This window comes from Platalea leucorodia (genome assembly GCF_965183815.1).
Source record: "Platalea leucorodia genome assembly, chromosome: 11".
Lineage (NCBI taxonomy): Eukaryota > Metazoa > Chordata > Aves > Pelecaniformes > Threskiornithidae > Platalea > Platalea leucorodia.
The window spans coordinates 8,340,384-8,360,682 of NC_138833.1; the positions used below are offsets into that span (position 1 = coordinate 8,340,384).

Consider the following 20,299-nt stretch of genomic DNA (forward strand, 5'->3'; position numbering starts at 1 on the left):
TGTGGCCCTAAAGTCTCCCTCTGGACTACATAGTAAGGGGCGTTCATTTTAAGGAATACCCAACAGCTCTCATCAGCAAGTTTCCTCCTACGTGGCCTGCTCATTTCCCATAAATATGAAACCCTAAGTGTAAACACCTTATCATGGGTCTCTTTCTCATGCTATGTCTTCTCGGAAAGTGCAACAGATTCTCTTTAGCTTCTGCTTCGTTCTCCTCACACCAAAAATTCGGTTGCACGTGGCTCAAGTAAGTCTTTGCTGCAAAACAACACTCATAGCTTCAAATGCAAAAAGCACTGACCAGAACTGGGGGAAAAGGAACGACGACCTTCCAGGAAACAAAGGCCGGAAAGAAAGTCTAATTAGAACTGTGAAGAAACTCTACATCGCAATGTTACAGGGAACTACAGATGGATAAAGGAGGTTTCACACAGTAATTAGGAGCCATTCTACACATGCATCATTGTTCTACATGCACAGTTATTGCACAAACACCTTTTGATTAGAGGACTATGAAGAAACATAAAGGCTGAGAAGAGTGGAAACGATGAGCAGAGAAGTTAGACACGGGGCCATTAGCATTCCTCCTCAAGCACAATTGCTGTCGGGAAGATCCCTGAACTTGCTAATAAGGCAGACTTCCGTTTGCTAATGATGCAACAGCTCCGTTGCGAAGAGCTAATACTGTCCCTACGCGGGAGACAGGACGCGGGGCGGAAAGGGCAGAGAAGCAGCAGAGGGAAGCGCCGCGGAGCAAGTCCGGCCAGAGGAACTCACCGGGGCGGCGGCGGCGGGGTCCTCCCCGAGCAGCGGCGCGGGCTCCCCGGGCGGCGGCCGGGCCGGGAGGGTGTCGCAGCAGCTGCCGCCCGACAAGCGGAGCTGGCTCTTGCGCGAGTCGGCCGTGAGCGACACCTCGTGCGAGTAGGAGTGCAGGAAGGCGCGGACGCCGTCGATGCCCACGAAGTGCGAGGCCGGCACGCCGCGCAAGGCGCCGCTGCCCGCCGCCAGCAGCTGCGAGCGGCGCCAGCGCCGCAGGCGCAGCGCCAGCAGCAGCAGCAGGAAGGCGAGGAAGAGGCAGGACACGGCCGCCACGGCCACCACCAGCCACCGCGTCAGGCTGCCGGCCGGCTCGCCCGGCGCCGCCGCCGCCGCGCTGCCCAGCTCCGACAGCAGCTCGGCCACGCTCTCGGCCAGCACCACCGTCAGCGTGGCCGTGGCCGACAGCGCCGGCCGCCCGTGGTCCTTCACCACCACCACCAGGCTCTGCCGCGCCGCGTCGCGGGCCAGCGGGAACCGCGCCGTGCGCACCTCGCCGCTGTGCAGCCCCACGCGGAACAGCCCCGGCTCCGTCGCCTTCGCCAGCTCGTACGACAGCCACGCGTTCTGCCCCGCGTCCGCGTCCACCGCCACCACCTTGGCCACCAGCGCCCCGGGCTCCGCCGAGCGCGGCGCCAGCTCCACGCCCGACCAGCCCGCGCCCGCCGCCGCCGCCGACGGCGGGTACAGCACCTGCGGCGCGTTGTCGTTCTCGTCCACGATCACGAGCCGCACCGACACGTTGCTGCTCAGCGCCGGCGCGCCGCCGTCCTCCGCCCGCACCCACAGCCCCACCTCGCGCACCTCCTCGTAGTCGAAGGAGCGCAGCGCGTACAGCGCGCCCGTCTCCGCCTGCACCGACACGTAGGACGAGAGCGGCGCGCCCCGCACCCGCCCCTCCGACAGCCGGTACCGCACGCGCGCGTTCTGCCCCCAGTCCGCGTCCGCCGCCCGCACCGTCAGCACCAGCGCGCCCGCCGCGTTGTTCTCGGGCAGCCGGGCGCTGTAGCGCGCCTCCGCGAACACCGGCGCGTTGTCGTTCACGTCCAGCACCCGCAGCGCCAGCACCGCGCTGCTCCACAGCGCCGGCGACCCGCCGTCCGCCGCCCGCACCGTCACGTTGTACTCCGACACCTCCTCCCGGTCCAGCTCCCTCGCCGTCACCACGCGGTAGTAATTATCAAACGACCTCTCCAGGCGGAACGGCAGCCGCTCGGCGAGGCTGCACCGCACCTCCCCGTTCGCCCCCGAGTCCCGGTCCTGCACGTGCACCAGGGCCACCACCGTCCCCGGCGGCGCGTCCTCAGAGATCGCGCTCAGCGCCGACCGCACCGAAATCTGCGGCGCGTTGTCGTTGACGTCCGTCACCGTGATCGCCACTTTCGCCGTGTCAGAAAGACCTCCGCCGTCCCGTGCCTGCACCTCCAGTTCGTACGAGTCGCCTTCCTCGAAGTCCAGGCTCCGCACCAGCGTGATCGCTCCCGTCTCAGAGTCCAGCTCGAACATCTGCGAGGCTTTCTCTGTGATTTTCTTCAGCGAGTATTTCACGTGCCCGTTCATCCCCTCGTCGGCGTCGGTGGCCGTGAGGGTGACGAGGACGGAGCCCACGGGCACGTCCTCCGCCACACGCACCGTGTACTCCGCCTGGCCGAACACGGGCGCGTTGTCGTTCGCGTCCAGCACCGCCACGCGGATCCGCGCCGTGCCCGCCCGCGCCGGCTCTCCGCCGTCGCTCGCTCGCAGCACCACCTCGTGAAACGCCGCCTCCTCCCGGTCCAGCGCCTTCGCCAGCACCAGCTCGGGACGCTCCTCCCCGCCGGGGCCCGCCTGCACGGCCAGCGAGAAGTGCTCGTCGCCGCTCAGCTCGTACCTCTGCAGGGAATTCGACCCCACGTCCGGGTCGTGAGCCTCGGCCAGGGGAAACCGCCACCCCGGGGCCGTCGTCTCGCTCATTCTCAGCTCCGTTTCTGCCTCTCGGAAGCTGGGCGCGTTGTCGTTTATGTCCGTGATCTCCACTTCGATTCCGTGAACTTCCATTTCCCCCTCCACTATCACCTCACAGCGCAGCACGCATCGCTGCACGCTCTCGCACAGCTGCTCTCTGTCTATCCTCTCCGCCGTCACCAAATGTCCCGTCTTCCCGTGCAGGGCGAAATACTGCGTCCTACCTTCGGAGACAACGCGGACGCCGCGGTCGCGGAGCGCGGGCAGCTGCAGCCCCAGGTCCTTGGCCACGTCGCCCACGAACGAGCCCTTCGGCAGCTCCTCGGGCACCGCGTAGCGCAGCTGCCCCCACGCCGCCTCCCACGCCGCCACCAGGACGCACCACAGCAGGGCTCGCTCCCGCCGGCCCCGCCGCCTCCCCGCCGCGCTCATCGCCGCCGCCGCCGCACCGCCGACACCGCACCACCGCCGGCACCTCCCCGCCGCCCACCGACGATCCGGCTCCCGATCCGGCTACGGCGCCCGCTCCTGCTCGCCGCTCCCGGCCGCTGCCGCCGGCCCCTCCGCCTCGCTGCAGCACGGCTCCGCACCGCGGGGACGCTCGCAGACCGCCCGGCCGCCGAGCCAGCCAGCCAGCCAGCCAGCGAGCGAGCCGGGCCGCAGCGGGCGGGGCTGCCTGCAGCGCTCCGGCCTTCCTCTCGCTCCTCCTCGGTCAACAGCGGCGCCCGCAGCCTCCTCCCGGCACTGCAGGCACCGAGCGCTGCCGACCGCTGCCCGCCCGGCCTTTCCCACGGGCAGCTCGCGGGGACGGCGCCGTCCCCACGGACACATCGCTTCCCGTCCACCGGTGACGCAAAAGCCGTGGCTTTTCCCGAGACCATCTCTTCTTTCATCCTCCAGGCCACCACGACCAGAAAGAAATAACATGCCTCCCGTTGTTGTCTTATTTCCACCGCACGGGAAAAATGGTTTTGTAATGGTGATATAACATATATAAAGTTGTCTTAAGATGACGTCTGGAATATTACGAGTCTTATTCCATTAGTGCAAAAGCACAATCTCTGCCACGAATTGCACAGATCTGCTTTCTGCAGATCAAAAGTGTCTCATACTGGAATGCCACCACCCACGTTAATTGCCCATATCTCGACCAACAGAACAAAGGAGCAACGAAGATCCGCCCTCAAATGGAGACCGGTGATTTCCTGCATTGGCTTTTCTCTAAGCTGCCTTGTCTTTAACGACCCGACTGCCTTTTCATCAAGGTGATCACAACCAGGAGGAAGGCAGAGGCCTCCCGTGGGCGTGGTATTTCTACCGCACAAGAAAAATTACTTGCTAATGGTGATATATGTAAAGTAGCATAATTTGTCTTCATATGACATGCAGAATATTACGAGTTTGATCCTATTACTCCAAACGCACAGTCCCCACCACCAAGTTTTGTAGCCATCATGCTTGAATGACTGGTACAAGTTTAGGAAAAGAAAACACCCTCTGAAACACAGAACGTGATATTCAGACACACACACAGAACGAGAAATAGCAGACTCATTAACTGAAGCAGCAGGAACTTTTCTTTCAATACTTCCCTTCATACAGAACACGCTACAAATTAACTAATCCGCCATCACTGACTCAGATCAGGCATTTAAGGGCTCAAGAAGGTGGGGTCAATCAGCTGAAACACAGAATCTAAGCCCCCTCAGCCCCTACAGCTCCTGAGGAGGGGGGCTTGCTCAGGCACCTGCCTGGTGCTCTGGCATTTCTCCCGACAAGACCTTCCTGGGGACACGGTACAGGAGGAGGCTCCCCTACTGCTCCAAACTCCTCCTCTCCCACCCACCCCGCTTTCAGGCTCTAGGTCACCTCATCGCTCCGCACTGATTGTACTACAAGTGCCCAGGAGGCAGGAGGCACCTGCAGTGAACCTGGCCAGAACCATCTGCTCGGCTCCACGCAAACTGCAGGGCGAATGCCTTTGCGAGTACAGCAAGAAAAATAACAGGTACATCTGCCCCTGCTCCTGTGCCTGTTCTGTAGCCAACACGAGCCGACGACACTGTCAGTTCGGGCGCGTTGTCGTTGACGTCCGTCACCGTGATCGCCACTTTCGCCGTCTCGGAAACGCTCCTCCCCGCCGGGGCCCGCCTGCACGGCCAGCGAGAAGTGCTCGTCGCCGCTCAGCTCGTACCTCTGCAGGGAATTCGACCCCACATCCGGGTCTTGCGCGTACCGCAGGGGAAACCGCGATCCCGGGGCCGTCGTCTCACTCAGTCTCAGCTCCGTTTCTGCCTCTCGGAAGCTGGGCGCGTTGTCGTTTATGTCCGTGATCTCCACTTCGATTCCGTGAACTTCCATTTCCCCCTCCACTATCACCTCACAGCGCAGCACGCATTTCGCCACCAGCCGGCACAGCTGCTCTCTGTCTATCCTCTCCGCCGTCACCAAATGTCCCGTCTTCCCGTGCAGGGCGAAATACTGCGTCCTGCCTCTGTCCAAGATGCGGACGCCGCGGTCGCGGAGCGCGGGCAGCTGCAGCCCCAGGTCCTTGGCCACGTCGCCCACGAACGAGCCCTTCGGCAGCTCCTCGGGCACGGCGTAGCGCTTGGCTGCCCCCACGCCGCCTCCCACGCCGCCACGAGGACGCACCACAGCAGGGCTCGCTCCTGCCGGCCCCGCCGCCCTCCTCTCTCCGCCATTGCAAAGCCCGGCAGCAGCTGCCCGCTCGCCCCTCCGCCCACCGCAGCCAGCCTGACGGTCACCGCTGTCGCCGCGCTCCTCCCGCCGAGCCTTCCCCCGAGCAGCCCTCCTCGGCTCGCTCCCACCGCGCTGCTTCAGGCTCGGACCTTGCAGCCCCGCCGCTCGCTCCACGGCTCGCCGGTTCTCCGGCGGCCGCCGCCCGCCCTCCGGACCAGCGTGAGCCAACAGCGATACTCGCAGCCGCACACAGCACCTGCAGCGCTCCGGCGCCGGGAAGCGGCCCTCCGCCTTGCCGGCTTCCCACTCCTGCTCAGCCAACAGCGCCTGCTGCAGCCCCGCGCTTGCCAGCATCCCTCAGAACGGTGCTGACGGATTCGCGGGACATGCATGCGTTCAGGAGAGGCTCTCTGACAAGTCCTGCCCACCGCATTGCTTCCTAAACGGCACCTCCGACGAGCCCCTCGGGAAAGCTCCGCAGTGTGTTCCGGCCCTCTGATACGGGAAACAGCCTCCCCCTCTCACAGGGGAAAAACCACAATAAACCATCTAGTTATCACCCGCATCAGACACCCAGACCCTCGACTTGCAGCAACCTGAGAAGCAGCAGCTTTACACCCGGAGATGCTGGCTCCTTGAGATCTCAGTAAGAGAGACACCCCGACTCTCTAAGATGTCCTTCACAACTCCCTCTGTTACAGCTCACACTACAGGAAGAGGCTGGCATAGAGAATCCTTCGTCCCTTTAGATGCGGAGAACCCTGAGCAGAGTAGCTTCACACAGAACTCCAGCCACACACAGCGTGCCACGCAGACCCCCATCATAGAATTGAAAGAGTGTCCTCACCGTTTTAGGACTTCCCTGCAAGACAGCAATTCTATTCATCATTTCTACTGTCACAGCAAAAGGCGTTCGCATGCGGACTTCTTGCTTGCAGGCAGCTGTCTCACCACCCCTGAGTGAGAGCTGAGTTTATCCTGCTGACCAGGGATTTATGCAGCACAGCACAGCAGAGCACGGCACAGGCGCGTGCCTTCCCAGATTAACGGGACTGTGGATCACTCAGTCCTCGAGCTACAGCGGTCTTCCAGTCAGCATCACTATACCAGCTTGTCCTCTGGACTTACCTTTTTATCGGGGCCTTTGCGGAAGGGACAACTGTAGTCCTCTGCATTTCCCAAGAGCGAATCCTCTCCCTGGTAGTGGTTTTCACCCACCAATTGCCCACCTCCTGGGGCTCCCCCAAATACTTCCCCAAAGGAACGTGTATCCTGTCTTTGTGCCGTCCATCCCCCAAAGCCTTTAGAATCAAAACACTTTGTGCTTGAACGCCTTGCAGTTGCCATCTGCAGCTGGAGCTCTTGGGAGAGTTGGACAGGTCACTGCCCCCACCTCACGCCTTTGCAGAGGCCTTTGCACACCCAGGGCCCCTGCTAGGGTAGCCGCCAGTTTCCCCTGACCTCGATCGAACCGGGCCCTGCTGCAGCCAGAAGATCAGGGCTCACAAGACCCATACAGGCCTGCCAGCAAATCCGTGATCCCCACAGTTTTACTGAATGCTCTGTCGGCTGCGTCTCCAAAGCGAGGAAATGGACCCCTTCAACTTCACCTCAGCCAAGGGACAAAATGAGAAAAAAAAGCCTCCCGGCCTTTTGAAAACTTGGACAGAGCTTCCCCAGAAAGAACATCTCCACAAAGACTCTCTCCACACAAGGCATTCAGCTGCTCTCTTTATTTCACTTTTACACACAAGGGTATCCCGGTTTACAACGGTACAGTTTCTAACTGCAGCACAACACAGCGTGAAGCTTTCCAGCTATTCCCTGCCACACTGCCTGCAGTCAAGCAATCCGTTATTACACATGGGGTGACAGTCCTTCTCAAGAGGAATAGGTAAGACAATGCTCAAAGGCAGTCTGCAGGGTAGAAGGAGAAAGGGCAAAAAGGAGGATGCAAATGCTCTAACACAAACCCAGAAAATCATATCGGGACACCTTTCCACTCCCATCAAGAAGCCTCTGAATTCCGGAACAACAAGCATGAGACCAAAGTCAAGGGCCCTTTTCCAAGTTCATCTCGATTCGACCTTCAGACACAGTCCTTTGAAGCACCTCGTGGCGTTTTCATACAGTGCACCCAACGACAATGAACATGTTCTCACAGCTCTGCACGGTTACAGCCTATCCCAACACCGTTAGTGCTGCCATATTTCCAAGGCAATCCCAAGGAGACAGCCCACGCAACCCTCCCCTTATGGGCCAAAGGAAGATCTTGTTGTGCGTTTTGCTGCTCTCCCTCAGAGAACATGAGACTTCTGTATTCAAAGGGTCAACACAGCCTTCTTGCCTGCTGAGCTGCAATTGCGTGCATCGCAACGGCTGGATGTGAGCTACTCCCTGCTTCAGCGGGCAGCCTTTGTGCAGCATAGGCAGACACACAACGGCTGTCCGGACAGACATAATGACCAGGGGGCAAAACACACAGAGCCCACACAGCTCAGACAGACGCATCCCAAACCCACAGAAGAAAGAGCCCCACGCTTGCAACACATTGTAACACGGTACTCACAACTTCCTTGCTTTTCTGACAAGGAACAAGAGCTACGTGCATTTCACTGAGCATGTGATTTGTCTGCCTGACCTTGCCATCGCAACACAGCACAGAATAAAAAAAAAAAAAAAGTGAGGCAAGAACTTAGCCGGGGGCTCCTGGGACTAACCCCACTCTCAAAGCATTTCAGAAATGGCTGCAGCAGAGCTGAAAGATATTATTGCCTGAGAGAGGGAGCCTTTAGGTTTTTTCTTTGTTTGTTTGTTTGTTTGGTTGTTTGTTTGTTTGTTTGGAGGGGGAGACAACCTTTCTTCTGACTTAGAATTGGAGGGAAATCAGTGACACCAATTGCAAATGCAGATTTAGTCTGGAGGAACCATTGCCCCGTGTTGTAGCCCAGCTCCCTTCCGATCAGGAGGCATGAAGCCTCTGGCTGGGCTGACTCCATGCTAGTTAAAGGAAAGACTATTGAACTCTTCTGCAGAGAGCATGCCGGCGTTGTCTGGTGCCATGTCCTCCGTGGTGATAGGGCCACGGGGGAAATCTCGTTCGCCGTCAGTGCCCCCGCTCGTGCCACAGTGCTGTGGTGGCAGGCTGGGGAGGATGGGCTTCAGGAACTTGAACTCGCTGTTGCCCGAGCCTGTCGTGAGGTTGATCTCGTAGCAATAGGCGTGGGACAGGGTCCCCGCAGCAGCTGAATCAGCCAGGCCGCTCTGCAAGTTGCCAGCGCCGTAAACCACATGCCCACCCTTCAGCTCCTTTCTCTTGCACATCTTGCGAGCGACGAAGGCTGCTGTGGACGTGAGGAAGAGGAGCGAGACACAGACCAATGAAATGATTAAATAGGTTGTCAGGGAGCCGCTGTCATCCTCCGTGGCCAGGCTGCTGTGCGGTAGGCGCATGTCTGAGAAGTCACTGAGCAGCAGTGCGCTCAGCGCCACGGTGGCCGACAGCGGTGGCTGCCCGTTGTCTCGCACCAGGACAACGAGCTTCTGCTTCACAGTGTCTCTCTCTGTCACGGGCCTCCTCAGCCGCACCTCCCCACTCTGCGCACCCACCACAAACAGCCCGGGGTCGGTGGCCCTCAGCAGGTGGTACGAGAGCCACGAGTTCTGCCCCGAGTCGGCATCCACGGCCACCACTTTGGTGATGAGGTACCCTGCCTCAGCCGACATGGGCACCAGCTCGCTGGATGGTGGGCTGCTGTCATGCGACGGGTACAGCACCAGCGGCGCATTGTCATTCTCATCCACCACGACAAGGCGGACGGTGACGTTGGCACTAAGGCGAGGAGAGCCCGCATCGGAGGCGCTCACCAAGACTTCCATCTGCCTCACCTGCTCATAGTCCAGAGGCCGCAGCACAAACACCTGCCCGTTCTCAGAGTTCACAGAGATGCAGGAGCAGGGAGGCTGCTCTGCGGGGTGGGCTGGTGCCAGGGAATAGGTCACCTTGGCATTGGGCCCCACGTCGGCATCCGTGGCACTGACGGCTCCGACGAGCACCGTGGGGGCATTGTTCTCACGCACATGCATGGTGTACGACGTCTGGTTGAAGACAGGTGCATTGTCGTTGACATCGGAGATGTCCACCGTGAAGGTCTGGGTGGTCGTGAGAGGAGGTGACCCCGCGTCTGCTGCTGTGACAGTGAGGATGTACCGTGCTGTCTCCTCCCTGTCCAGAGTGCTCACGGTCACCAGCTCGTAGTAATTCTTATAGGCCGGCCGCAGGGAGAACGACAGCTGGTCTTCAAGGGCACAGGTGATCTTCCCGTTGGCACCGGCATCTCGGTCCCTGACAGTAAAGAGGGCGACCACCGTCCCGGGTAACGCGTTCTCGGGGAGGGGGCTGCTGAAGGAATTGACCACCAGCTCTGGTGCATTGTCATTCACATCCACCACCTCCACCAACACCTTGCAGATTGACGAGAGGCCCCCGCCATCTGTGGCCCGCACGCTGAGCTCGTGATTCTGTGCTGCCTCAAAGTCCAGAGGCTTTGTGACTTTAATTTCACCGCTGGTGGGGTCAAGTGCGAATGCCGAGTGGCTCTGGCCCACTGCTTGGCTGAACTGATAGGTGATGTCCCCGTTGATTCCCATGTCCCGATCGGTTGCCACCACGCTGAGGACCACAGAGCCCTCCGGTGCATTTTCCAAGACCTGACCAACGTAGACTTTCTGGCTGAAGACAGGAGTGTTGTCATTTACATCTAGAACGACAATGTGGATTTGGGTGGTCCCACTCCTCGGCGGAGAGCCTCCGTCCATGGCGATGAGGCTGAAACCCACCTCCGCCTGCTCCTCTCTGTCTAGAGGCTTTTCCAAGACCAGTTCCACATATTTGTCGTCCTCACTCTGACTGCCAAAGGAGACACTAAAGTACTCGTTGTCGGGAGAGATGCTGTAAGCCTGGATGCTGTTGCTGCCAACATCCAGGTCCCGAGCCCCCTCCAGCGGGAAACGCGAGCCCGGGTCGCTCCTTTCCAGGATCTTAAAAGTGACTCGTTCCTCCGGGAAAACGGGCGAATGGTCGTTGACGTCCTGCACCGCCACCTCGACCCGAAAGAACTGCAGGGGGTTCGCCAGCAGGAGCTCGAAGGGGAGCGTGCAGGTAGCGGACTGCCCGCACAGCTCCTCCCGGTCCAGCCTGTCCGCCACTACGAGGCGGCCGGTGCCGCGGTCTAAGCGAAAGTGCTGCCGGCCGTCGTCCGAGGCCAGGCGGGCGCGGCGAGCCGCGAGCTGCGCCGGGGCCAGCCCCGCGTCCTCCGCCACGTTGGCTACCACGGAGCCGCTCTCCGCCTCCTCGGCTACGGAGTAGCGGAGGGGCTCGGAGCGAGCGTGCGGCAGGGAGAGGAAAGCAGAGAGACAGAGCACTTGCCTTGCGATCGCCATGCCGCGGCGGCGGACAGCCTCCGCCTCGCCGATCGCCCGCGCGGTCCTCCGCCGAAAGCGGCGCCCGGCGGCGGCGCGGCGGCGCGGCGGGGCGGCGGGCGGGCGCCCTCCCTCTCGCCGAGTGCGGCCGGCGGCCCGGAGCGCGGCCGCCGTGGCCCGGCAGCGGATTGCACGGGGCACCGCTCGCCGCCGCTCGCCGCCGCTCGCCGCCGCTGCCCGGCTCGTCTGGGCCGGGCTGCGCTCGGCCGGGCTGGGCTCGGCCGCCTCCCCGCCCGCAGCCGCTCGGCGCCGCCTTGGCCGGGAGCACCACCCTGCGGCCCGCGGCGGCACTGCGCCCGCCGCCGCCCGCTGCCCGCGCTGCCGGCTCGCCCCGGCGCACGGACCCGCGCGCACACCGCGCCGGGGCGGGAAGCGCCGGGAAGGAGCGCCGAGAGCCCTGCGGGGCCGCCGCTCGAGTCCGAGCGCACGGGCGGCGCCGGCAGCTGCCCCGCGTCCTGCCCCGCTCCCCGCTGCCCGGAGCCCGCGGGCAGGCGGGCGCGCTTGGCTGCCGGGACGCCAGTCCGCGCCCTTGGAGAAACACGGCGGCGAGACGAGCACAACCCGTTTCCCACGGCGCCGTGGGGCGGAGGCTCAGCCCGGCGGCACCGAGCCGCGCTCCCCGGTCGAGCAGCCGGGCGAGAGCCTCCGCAGGTAGCAGCCCAGCACGGCACTACGGCTCCTCGGGAATCTCAGGCTGACGACGGGGAACGCAGGCGGCTCCCGGCGAGGCTCAGGCGTGGACGCGCCTGCCGGCCGGCCACTCCGCCGGCTCAACGGCGGGAGGGGCCGTGCGGCCCGCGTTGCCTTCCCTCTCGCCAGCGGGCTGCCAGCTGCACAGCGCTTCTTCGTCCTCGCCCGCCTCAGCGCAGCTGGAGCTCTTGGGTCAGTTGCAAAGGTCACTGCCCCCACCTCACGCCTTTGCAGAGGCCAACAGCGATACTCGCAGCCGCACACAGCACCTGCAGCGCTCCGGCGCCGGGAAGCGGCCCTCCGCCTTGCCGGCTTCCCACTCCTGCTCAGCCAACAGCGCCTGCTGCAGCCCCGCGCTTGCCAGCATCCCTCAGAACGGTGCTGACGGATTCGCGGGACATGCATGCGTTCAGGAGAGGCTCTCTGACAAGTCCTGCCCACCGCATTGCTTCCTAAACGGCACCTCCGACGAGCCCCTCGGGAAAGCTCCGCAGTGTGTTCCGGCCCTCTGATACGGGAAACAGCCTCCCCCTCTCACAGGGGAAAAACCACAATAAACCATCTAGTTATCACCCGCATCAGACACCCAGACCCTCGACTTGCAGCAACCTGAGAAGCAGCAGCTTTACACCCGGAGATGCTGGCTCCTTGAGATCTCAGTAAGAGAGACACCCCGACTCTCTAAGATGTCCTTCACAACTCCCTCTGTTACAGCTCACACTACAGGAAGAGGCTGGCATAGAGAATCCTTCGTCCCTTTAGATGCGGAGAACCCTGAGCAGAGTAGCTTCACACAGAACTCCAGCCACACACAGCGTGCCACGCAGACCCCCATCATAGAATTGAAAGAGTGTCCTCACCGTTTTAGGACTTCCCTGCAAGACAGCAATTCTATTCATCATTTCTACTGTCACAGCAAAAGGCGTTCGCATGCGGACTTCTTGCTTGCAGGCAGCTGTCTCACCACCCCTGAGTGAGAGCTGAGTTTATCCTGCTGACCAGGGATTTATGCAGCACAGCACAGCAGAGCACGGCACAGGCGCGTGCCTTCCCAGATTAACGGGACTGTGGATCACTCAGTCCTCGAGCTACAGCGGTCTTCCAGTCAGCATCACTATACCAGCTTGTCCTCTGGACTTACCTTTTTATCGGGGCCTTTGCGGAAGGGACAACTGTAGTCCTCTGCATTTCCCAAGAGCGAATCCTCTCCCTGGTAGTGGTTTTCACCCACCAATTGCCCACCTCCTGGGGCTCCCCCAAATACTTCCCCAAAGGAACGTGTATCCTGTCTTTGTGCCGTCCATCCCCCAAAGCCTTTAGAATCAAAACACTTTGTGCTTGAACGCCTTGCAGTTGCCATCTGCAGCTGGAGCTCTTGGGAGAGTTGGACAGGTCACTGCCCCCACCTCACGCCTTTGCAGAGGCCTTTGCACACCCAGGGCCCCTGCTAGGGTAGCCGCCAGTTTCCCCTGACCTCGATCGAACCGGGCCCTGCTGCAGCCAGAAGATCAGGGCTCACAAGACCCATACAGGCCTGCCAGCAAATCCGTGATCCCCACAGTTTTACTGAATGCTCTGTCGGCTGCGTCTCCAAAGCGAGGAAATGGACCCCTTCAACTTCACCTCAGCCAAGGGACAAAATGAGAAAAAAAAGCCTCCCGGCCTTTTGAAAACTTGGACAGAGCTTCCCCAGAAAGAACATCTCCACAAAGACTCTCTCCACACAAGGCATTCAGCTGCTCTCTTTATTTCACTTTTACACACAAGGGTATCCCGGTTTACAACGGTACAGTTTCTAACTGCAGCACAACACAGCGTGAAGCTTTCCAGCTATTCCCTGCCACACTGCCTGCAGTCAAGCAATCCGTTATTACACATGGGGTGACAGTCCTTCTCAAGAGGAATAGGTAAGACAATGCTCAAAGGCAGTCTGCAGGGTAGAAGGAGAAAGGGCAAAAAGGAGGATGCAAATGCTCTAACACAAACCCAGAAAATCATATCGGGACACCTTTCCACTCCCATCAAGAAGCCTCTGAATTCCGGAACAACAAGCATGAGACCAAAGTCAAGGGCCCTTTTCCAAGTTCATCTCGATTCGACCTTCAGACACAGTCCTTTGAAGCACCTCGTGGCGTTTTCATACAGTGCACCCAACGACAATGAACATGTTCTCACAGCTCTGCACGGTTACAGCCTATCCCAACACCGTTAGTGCTGCCATATTTCCAAGGCAATCCCAAGGAGACAGCCCACGCAACCCTCCCCTTATGGGCCAAAGGAAGATCTTGTTGTGCGTTTTGCTGCTCTCCCTCAGAGAACATGAGACTTCTGTATTCAAAGGGTCAACACAGCCTTCTTGCCTGCTGAGCTGCAATTGCGTGCATCGCAACGGCTGGATGTGAGCTACTCCCTGCTTCAGCGGGCAGCCTTTGTGCAGCATAGGCAGACACACAACGGCTGTCCGGACAGACATAATGACCAGGGGGCAAAACACACAGAGCCCACACAGCTCAGACAGACGCATCCCAAACCCACAGAAGAAAGAGCCCCACGCTTGCAACACATTGTAACACGGTACTCACAACTTCCTTGCTTTTCTGACAAGGAACAAGAGCTACGTGCATTTCACTGAGCATGTGATTTGTCTGCCTGACCTTGCCATCGCAACACAGCACAGAATAAAAAAAAAAAAAAAAAAAGTGAGGCAAGAACTTAGCCGGGGGCTCCTGGGACTAACCCCACTCTCAAAGCATTTCAGAAATGGCTGCAGCAGAGCTGAAAGATATTATTGCCTGAGAGAGGGAGCCTTTAGGTTTTTTCTTTGTTTGTTTGTTTGGTTGGTTGTTTGTTTGTTTGTTTGGAGGGGGAGACAACCTTTCTTCTGACTTAGAATTGGAGGGAAATCAGTGACACCAATTGCAAATGCAGATTTAGTCTGGAGGAACCATTGCCCCGTGTTGTAGCCCAGCTCCCTTCCGATCAGGAGGCATGAAGCCTCTGGCTGGGCTGACTCCATGCTAGTTAAAGGAAAGACTATTGAACTCTTCTGCAGAGAGCATGCCGGCGTTGTCTGGTGCCATGTCCTCCGTGGTGATAGGGCCACGGGGGAAATCTCGTTCGCCGTCAGTGCCCCCGCTCGTGCCACAGTGCTGTGGTGGCAGGCTGGGGAGGATGGGCTTCAGGAACTTGAACTCGCTGTTGCCCGAGCCTGTCGTGAGGTTGATCTCGTAGCAATAGGCGTGGGACAGGGTCCCCGCAGCAGCTGAATCAGCCAGGCCGCTCTGCAAGTTGCCAGCGCCGTAAACCACATGCCCACCCTTCAGCTCCTTTCTCTTGCACATCATGCGAGCGACGAAGGCTGCCGTGGACGTGAGGAAGAGGAGCGAGACACAGACCAATGAAATGATTAAATAGGTTGTCAGGGAGCCGCTGTCATCCTCCGTGGCCAGGCTGCTGTGCGGTAGGCGCATGTCTGAGAAGTCACTGAGCAGCAGTGCGCTCAGCGCCACGGTGGCCGACAGCGGTGGCTGCCCGTTGTCTCGCACCAGGACAACGAGCTTCTGCTTCACGGTGTCTCTCTCTGTCACGGGCCTCCTCAGCCGCACCTCCCCACTCTGCGCACCCACCACAAACAGCCCGGGGTCGGTGGCCCTCAGCAGGTGGTACGAGAGCCACGAGTTCTGCCCCGAGTCGGCATCCACGGCCACCACTTTGGTGATGAGGTACCCTGCCTCAGCCGACATGGGCACCAGCTCGCTGGATGGTGGGCTGCTGTCGTGCGACGGGTACAGCACCAGCGGCGCATTGTCATTCTCATCCACCACGACAAGGCGGACGGTGACGTTGGCACTAAGGCGAGGAGAGCCCGCATCGGAGGCGCTCACCAAGACTTCCATCTGCCTCACCTGCTCATAGTCCAGAGGCCGCAGCACAAACACCTGCCCGTTCTCAGAGTTCACAGAGATGCAGGAGCAGGGAGGCTGCTCTGCGGGGTGGGCTGGTGCCAGGGAATAGGTCACCTTGGCATTGGGCCCCACGTCGGCATCCGTGGCACTGACGGCTCCGACGAGCACCGTGGGGGCATTGTTCTCACGCACATGCATGGTGTACGACGTCTGGTTGAAGACAGGTGCATTGTCGTTGACATCGGAGATGTCCACCGTGAAGGTCTGGGTGGTCGTGAGAGGAGGTGACCCCGCGTCTGCTGCTGTGACAGTGAGGATGTACCGTGCCGTCTCCTCCCTGTCCAGAGTGCTCACGGTCACCAGCTCGTAGTAATTCTTATAGGCCGGCCGCAGGGAGAACGACAGCTGGTCTTCAAGGGCACAGGTGATCTTCCCGTTGGCACCGGCATCTCGGTCCCTGACAGTAAAGAGGGCGACCACCGTCCCGGGTAACGCGTTCTCGGGGAGGGGGCTGCTGAAGGAATTGACCACCAGCTCTGGTGCATTGTCATTCACATCCACCACCTCCACCAACACCTTGCAGATTGACGAGAGGCCCCCGCCATCTGTGGCCCGCACGCTGAGCTCGTGATTCTGTGCTGCCTCAAAGTCCAGAGGCTTTGTGACTTTAATTTCACCGCTGGTGGGGTCAAGTGCGAATGCCGAGTGGCTCTGGCCCACTGCTTGGCTGAACTGATAGGTGATGTCCCCGTTGATGCCCATGTCCCGATCGGTTGCCACCACGCTGAGGACCACAGAGCCCTCTGGTGCATTTTCCAAAACCTGACCAACGTACAGCTCCTCTGTGAAGACAGGAGCATTGTCATTTACATCTAGAACGACAATGTGGATTTGGGCGGTGCCACTCCTGGGCGGAGAGCCTCCGTCCGTGGCGATGAGGCTGAAACCCACCTCCGCCTGCTCCTCTCTGTCTAGAGGCTTTTCCAAGACCAGTTCCACATACTTCTTCCCCTTACTCCGACTCCCAAAGGAGACACTAAAGTACTCGTTGTCGGGAGAGATGCTGTAAGCCTGGATGCTGTTGCTGCCAACATCCAGGTCCCGAGCCCCCTCCAGCGGGAAACGCGAGCCCGGGTCGCTCCTTTCCAGGATCTTAAAAGTGACTCGTTCCTCCGGGAAAACGGGCGAATGGTCGTTGACGTCCTGCACCGCCACCTCGACCCGAAAGAACTGCAGGGGGTTCGCCAGCAGGAGCTCGAAGGGGAGCGTGCAGGTAGCGGACTGCCCGCACAGCTCCTCCCGGTCCAGCCTGTCCGCCACTACGAGGCGGCCGGTGCCGCGGTCTAAGCGAAAGTGCTGCCGGCCGTCGTCCGAGGCCAGGCGGGCGCGGCGAGCCGCGAGCTGCGCCGGGGCCAGCCCCGCGTCCTCCGCCACGTTGGCTACCACGGAGCCGCTCTCCGCCTCCTCGGCTACGGAGTAGCGGAGGGGCTCGGAGCGAGCGTGCGGCAGGGAGAGGAAAGCAGAGAGACAGAGCACTTGCCTTGCGATCGCCATGTCGCGGCGGCGGACAGCCTCCGCCTCGCCGATCGCCCGCGCGGTCCTCCGCCGAAAGCGGCGCCCGGCGGCGGCGCGGCGGCGCGGCGGGGCGGCGGGCGGGCGCCCTCCCTCTCGCCGAGTGCGGCCGGCGGCCCGGAGCGCGGCCGCCGTGGCCCGGCAGCGGATTGCACGGGGCACCGCTCGCCGCCGCTCGCCGCCGCTCGCCGCCGCTGCCCGGCTCGTCTGGGCCGGGCTGCGCTCGGCCGGGCTGGGCTCGGCCGCCTCCCCGCCCGCAGCCGCTCGGCGCCGCCTTGGCCGGGAGCACCACCCTGCGGCCCGCGGCGGCACTGCGCCCGCCGCCGCCCGCTGCCCGCGCTGCCGGCTCGCCCCGGCGCACGGACCCGCGCGCACACCGCGCCGGGGCGGGAAGCGCCGGGAAGGAGCGCCGAGAGCCCTGCGGGGCCGCCGCTCGAGTCCGAGCGCACGGGCGGCGCCGGCAGCTGCCCCGCGTCCTGCCCCGCTCCCCGCTGCCCGGAGCCCGCGGGCAGGCGGGCGCGCTTGGCTGCCGGGACGCCAGTCCGCGCCCTTGGAGAAACACGGCGGCGAGACGAGCACAACCCGTTTCCCACGGCGCCGTGGGGCGGAGGCTCAGCCCGGCGGCACCGAGCCGCGCTCCCCGGTCGAGCAGCCGGGCGAGAGCCTCCGCAGGTAGCAGCCCAGCACGGCACTACGGCTCCTCGGGAATCTCAGGCTGACGACGGGGAACGCAGGCGGCTCCCGGCGAGGCTCAGGCGTGGACGCGCCTGCCGGCCGGCCACTCCGCCGGCTCAACGGCGGGAGGGGCCGTGCGGCCCGCGTTGCCTTCCCTCTCGCCAGCGGGCTGCCAGCTGCACAGCGCTTCTTCGTCCTCGCCCGCCTCAGCGCAGCTGGAGCTCTTGGGTCAGTTGCAAAGGTCACTGCCCCCACCTCACGCCTTTGCAGAGGCCAACAGCGATACTCGCAGCCGCACACAGCACCTGCAGCGCTCCGGCGCCGGGAAGCGGCCCTCCGCCTTGCCGGCTTCCCACTCCTGCTCAGCCAACAGCGCCTGCTGCAGCCCCGCGCTTGCCAGCATCCCTCAGAACGGTGCTGACGGATTCGCGGGACATGCATGCGTTCAGGAGAGGCTCTCTGACAAGTCCTGCCCACCGCATTGCTTCCTAAACGGCACCTCTGACGAGCCCCTCGGGAAAGCTCCGCAGCGTGTTCCGGCCCTCTGATACGGGAAACAGCCTCCCCCTCTCACAGGGGAAAAACCACAATAAACCATCTAGTTATCACCCGCATCAGACACCCAGACCCTCGACTTGCAGCAACCTGAGAAGCAGCAGCTTTACACCCGGAGATGCTGGCTCCTTGAGATCTCAGTAAGAGAGACACGCCGACTCTCTAAGATGTCCTTCACAACTCCCTCTGTTACAGCTCACACTACAGGAAGAGGCTGGCATAGAGAATCCTTCGTCCCTTTAGATGCGGAGAACCCTGAGCAGAGTAGCTTCACACAGAACTCCAGCCACACACAGCGTGCCACGCAGACCCCCATCATAGAATTGAAAGAGTGTCCTCACTGTTTTAGGACTTCCCTGCAAGACAGCAATTCTATTCATCATTTCTACTGTCACAGCAAAAGGCGTTCGCATGCGGACTTCTTGCTTGCAGGCAGCTGTCTCACCACCCCTGAGTGAGAGCTGAGTTTATCCTGCTGACCAGGGATTTATGCAGCACAGCACAGCAGAGCACGGCACAGGCGCGTGCCTTCCCAGATTAACGGGACTGTGGATCACTCAGTCCTCGAGCTACAGCGGTCTTCCAGTCAGCATCACTATACCAGCTTGTCCTCTGGACTTACCTTTTTATCGGGGCCTTTGCGGAAGGGACAACTGTAGTCCTCTGCATTTCCCAAGAGCGAATCCTCTCCCTGGTAGTGGTTTTCACCCACCAATTGCCCACCTCCTGGGGCTCCCCCAAATACTTCCCCAAAGGAACGTGTATCCTGTCTTTGTGCCGTCCATCCCCCAAAGCCTTTAGAATCAAAACACTTTGTGCTTGAACGCCTTGCAGTTGCCATCTGCAGCTGGAGCTCTTGGGAGAGTTGGACAGGTCACTGCCCCCACCTCACGCCTTTGCAGAGGCCTTTGCACACCCAGGGCCCCTGCTAGGGTAGCCGCCAGTTTCCCCTGACCTCGATCGAACCGGGCCCTGCTGCAGCCAGAAGATCAGGGCTCACAAGACCCATACAGGCCTGCCAGCAAATCCGTGATCCCCACAGTTTTACTGAATGCTCTGTCGGCTGCGTCTCCAAAGCGAGGAAATGGACCCCTTCAACTTCACCTCAGCCAAGGGACAAAATGAGAAAAAAAAGCCTCCCGGCCTTTTGAAAACTTGGACAGAGCTTCCCCAGAAAGAACATCTCCACAAAGACTCTCTCCACACAAGGCATTCAGCTGCTCTCTTTATTTCACTTTTACACACAAGGGTATCCCGGTTTACAACGGTACAGTTTCTAACTGCAGCACAACACAGCGTGAAGCTTTCCAGCTATTCCCTGCCACACTGCCTGCAGTCAAGCAATCCGTTATTACACATGGGGTGACAGTCCTTCTCAAGAGGAATAGGTAAGACAATGCTCAAAGGCAGTCTGCAGGGTAGAAGGAGAAAGGGCAAAAAGGAGGATGCAAATGCTCTAACACAAACCCAGAAAATCATATCGGGACACCTTTCCACTCCCATCAAGAAGCCTCTGAATTCCGGAACAACAAGCATGAGACCAAAGTCAAGGGCCCTTTTCCAAGTTCATCTCGATTCGACCTTCAGACACAGTCCTTTGAAGCACCTCGTGGCGTTTTCATACAGTGCACCCAACGACAATGAACATGTTCTCACAGCTCTGCACGGTTACAGCCTATCCCAACACCGTTAGTGCTGCCATATTTCCAAGGCAATCCCAAGGAGACAGCCCACGCAACCCTCCCCTTATGGGCCAAAGGAAGATCTTGTTGTGCGTTTTGCTGCTCTCCCTCAGAGAACATGAGACTTCTGTATTCAAAGGGTCAACACAGCCTTCTTGCCTGCTGAGCTGCAATTGCGTGCATCGCAACGGCTGGATGTGAGCTACTCCCTGCTTCAGCGGGCAGCCTTTGTGCAGCATAGGCAGACACACAACGGCTGTCCGGACAGACATAATGACC

The 20,299-nt window shown here is 60.6% G+C and overlaps 3 protein-coding genes across 3 annotated transcripts; all 3 read right to left on the reverse strand.

Moving 5' to 3' along the window:
• Window positions 1-690: 690 nt before the first annotated feature.
• LOC309596202 (protocadherin gamma-A2-like) lies at window positions 691-3,316 on the reverse strand (the record flags this gene model as incomplete). Its single annotated transcript, XM_082324045.1, has 1 exon — window positions 691-3,316. Exon 1 carries the CDS (start codon window positions 3,190-3,192, stop codon window positions 691-693), a length of 2,502 nt encoding a protein of 833 aa, XP_082180171.1. The 5' UTR covers window positions 3,193-3,316.
• A 5,096-nt stretch (window positions 3,317-8,412) lies between these two features.
• Window positions 8,413-10,917, reverse strand: LOC309596069 (protocadherin beta-4-like). The gene has a single exon (XM_082323815.1). It carries the CDS (start codon window positions 10,900-10,902, stop codon window positions 8,461-8,463), a length of 2,442 nt encoding a protein of 813 aa, XP_082179941.1. The 5' UTR covers window positions 10,903-10,917; the 3' UTR covers window positions 8,413-8,460.
• A 3,683-nt stretch (window positions 10,918-14,600) lies between these two features.
• Window positions 14,601-17,105, reverse strand: LOC309596062 (protocadherin beta-15-like). The gene has a single exon (XM_082323808.1). The coding sequence runs from the start codon at window positions 17,088-17,090 to the stop codon at window positions 14,649-14,651; it is 2,442 nt and encodes an 813-aa protein (XP_082179934.1). The 5' UTR covers window positions 17,091-17,105; the 3' UTR covers window positions 14,601-14,648.
• Between the last annotated feature and the right edge of the window lie 3,194 nt (window positions 17,106-20,299).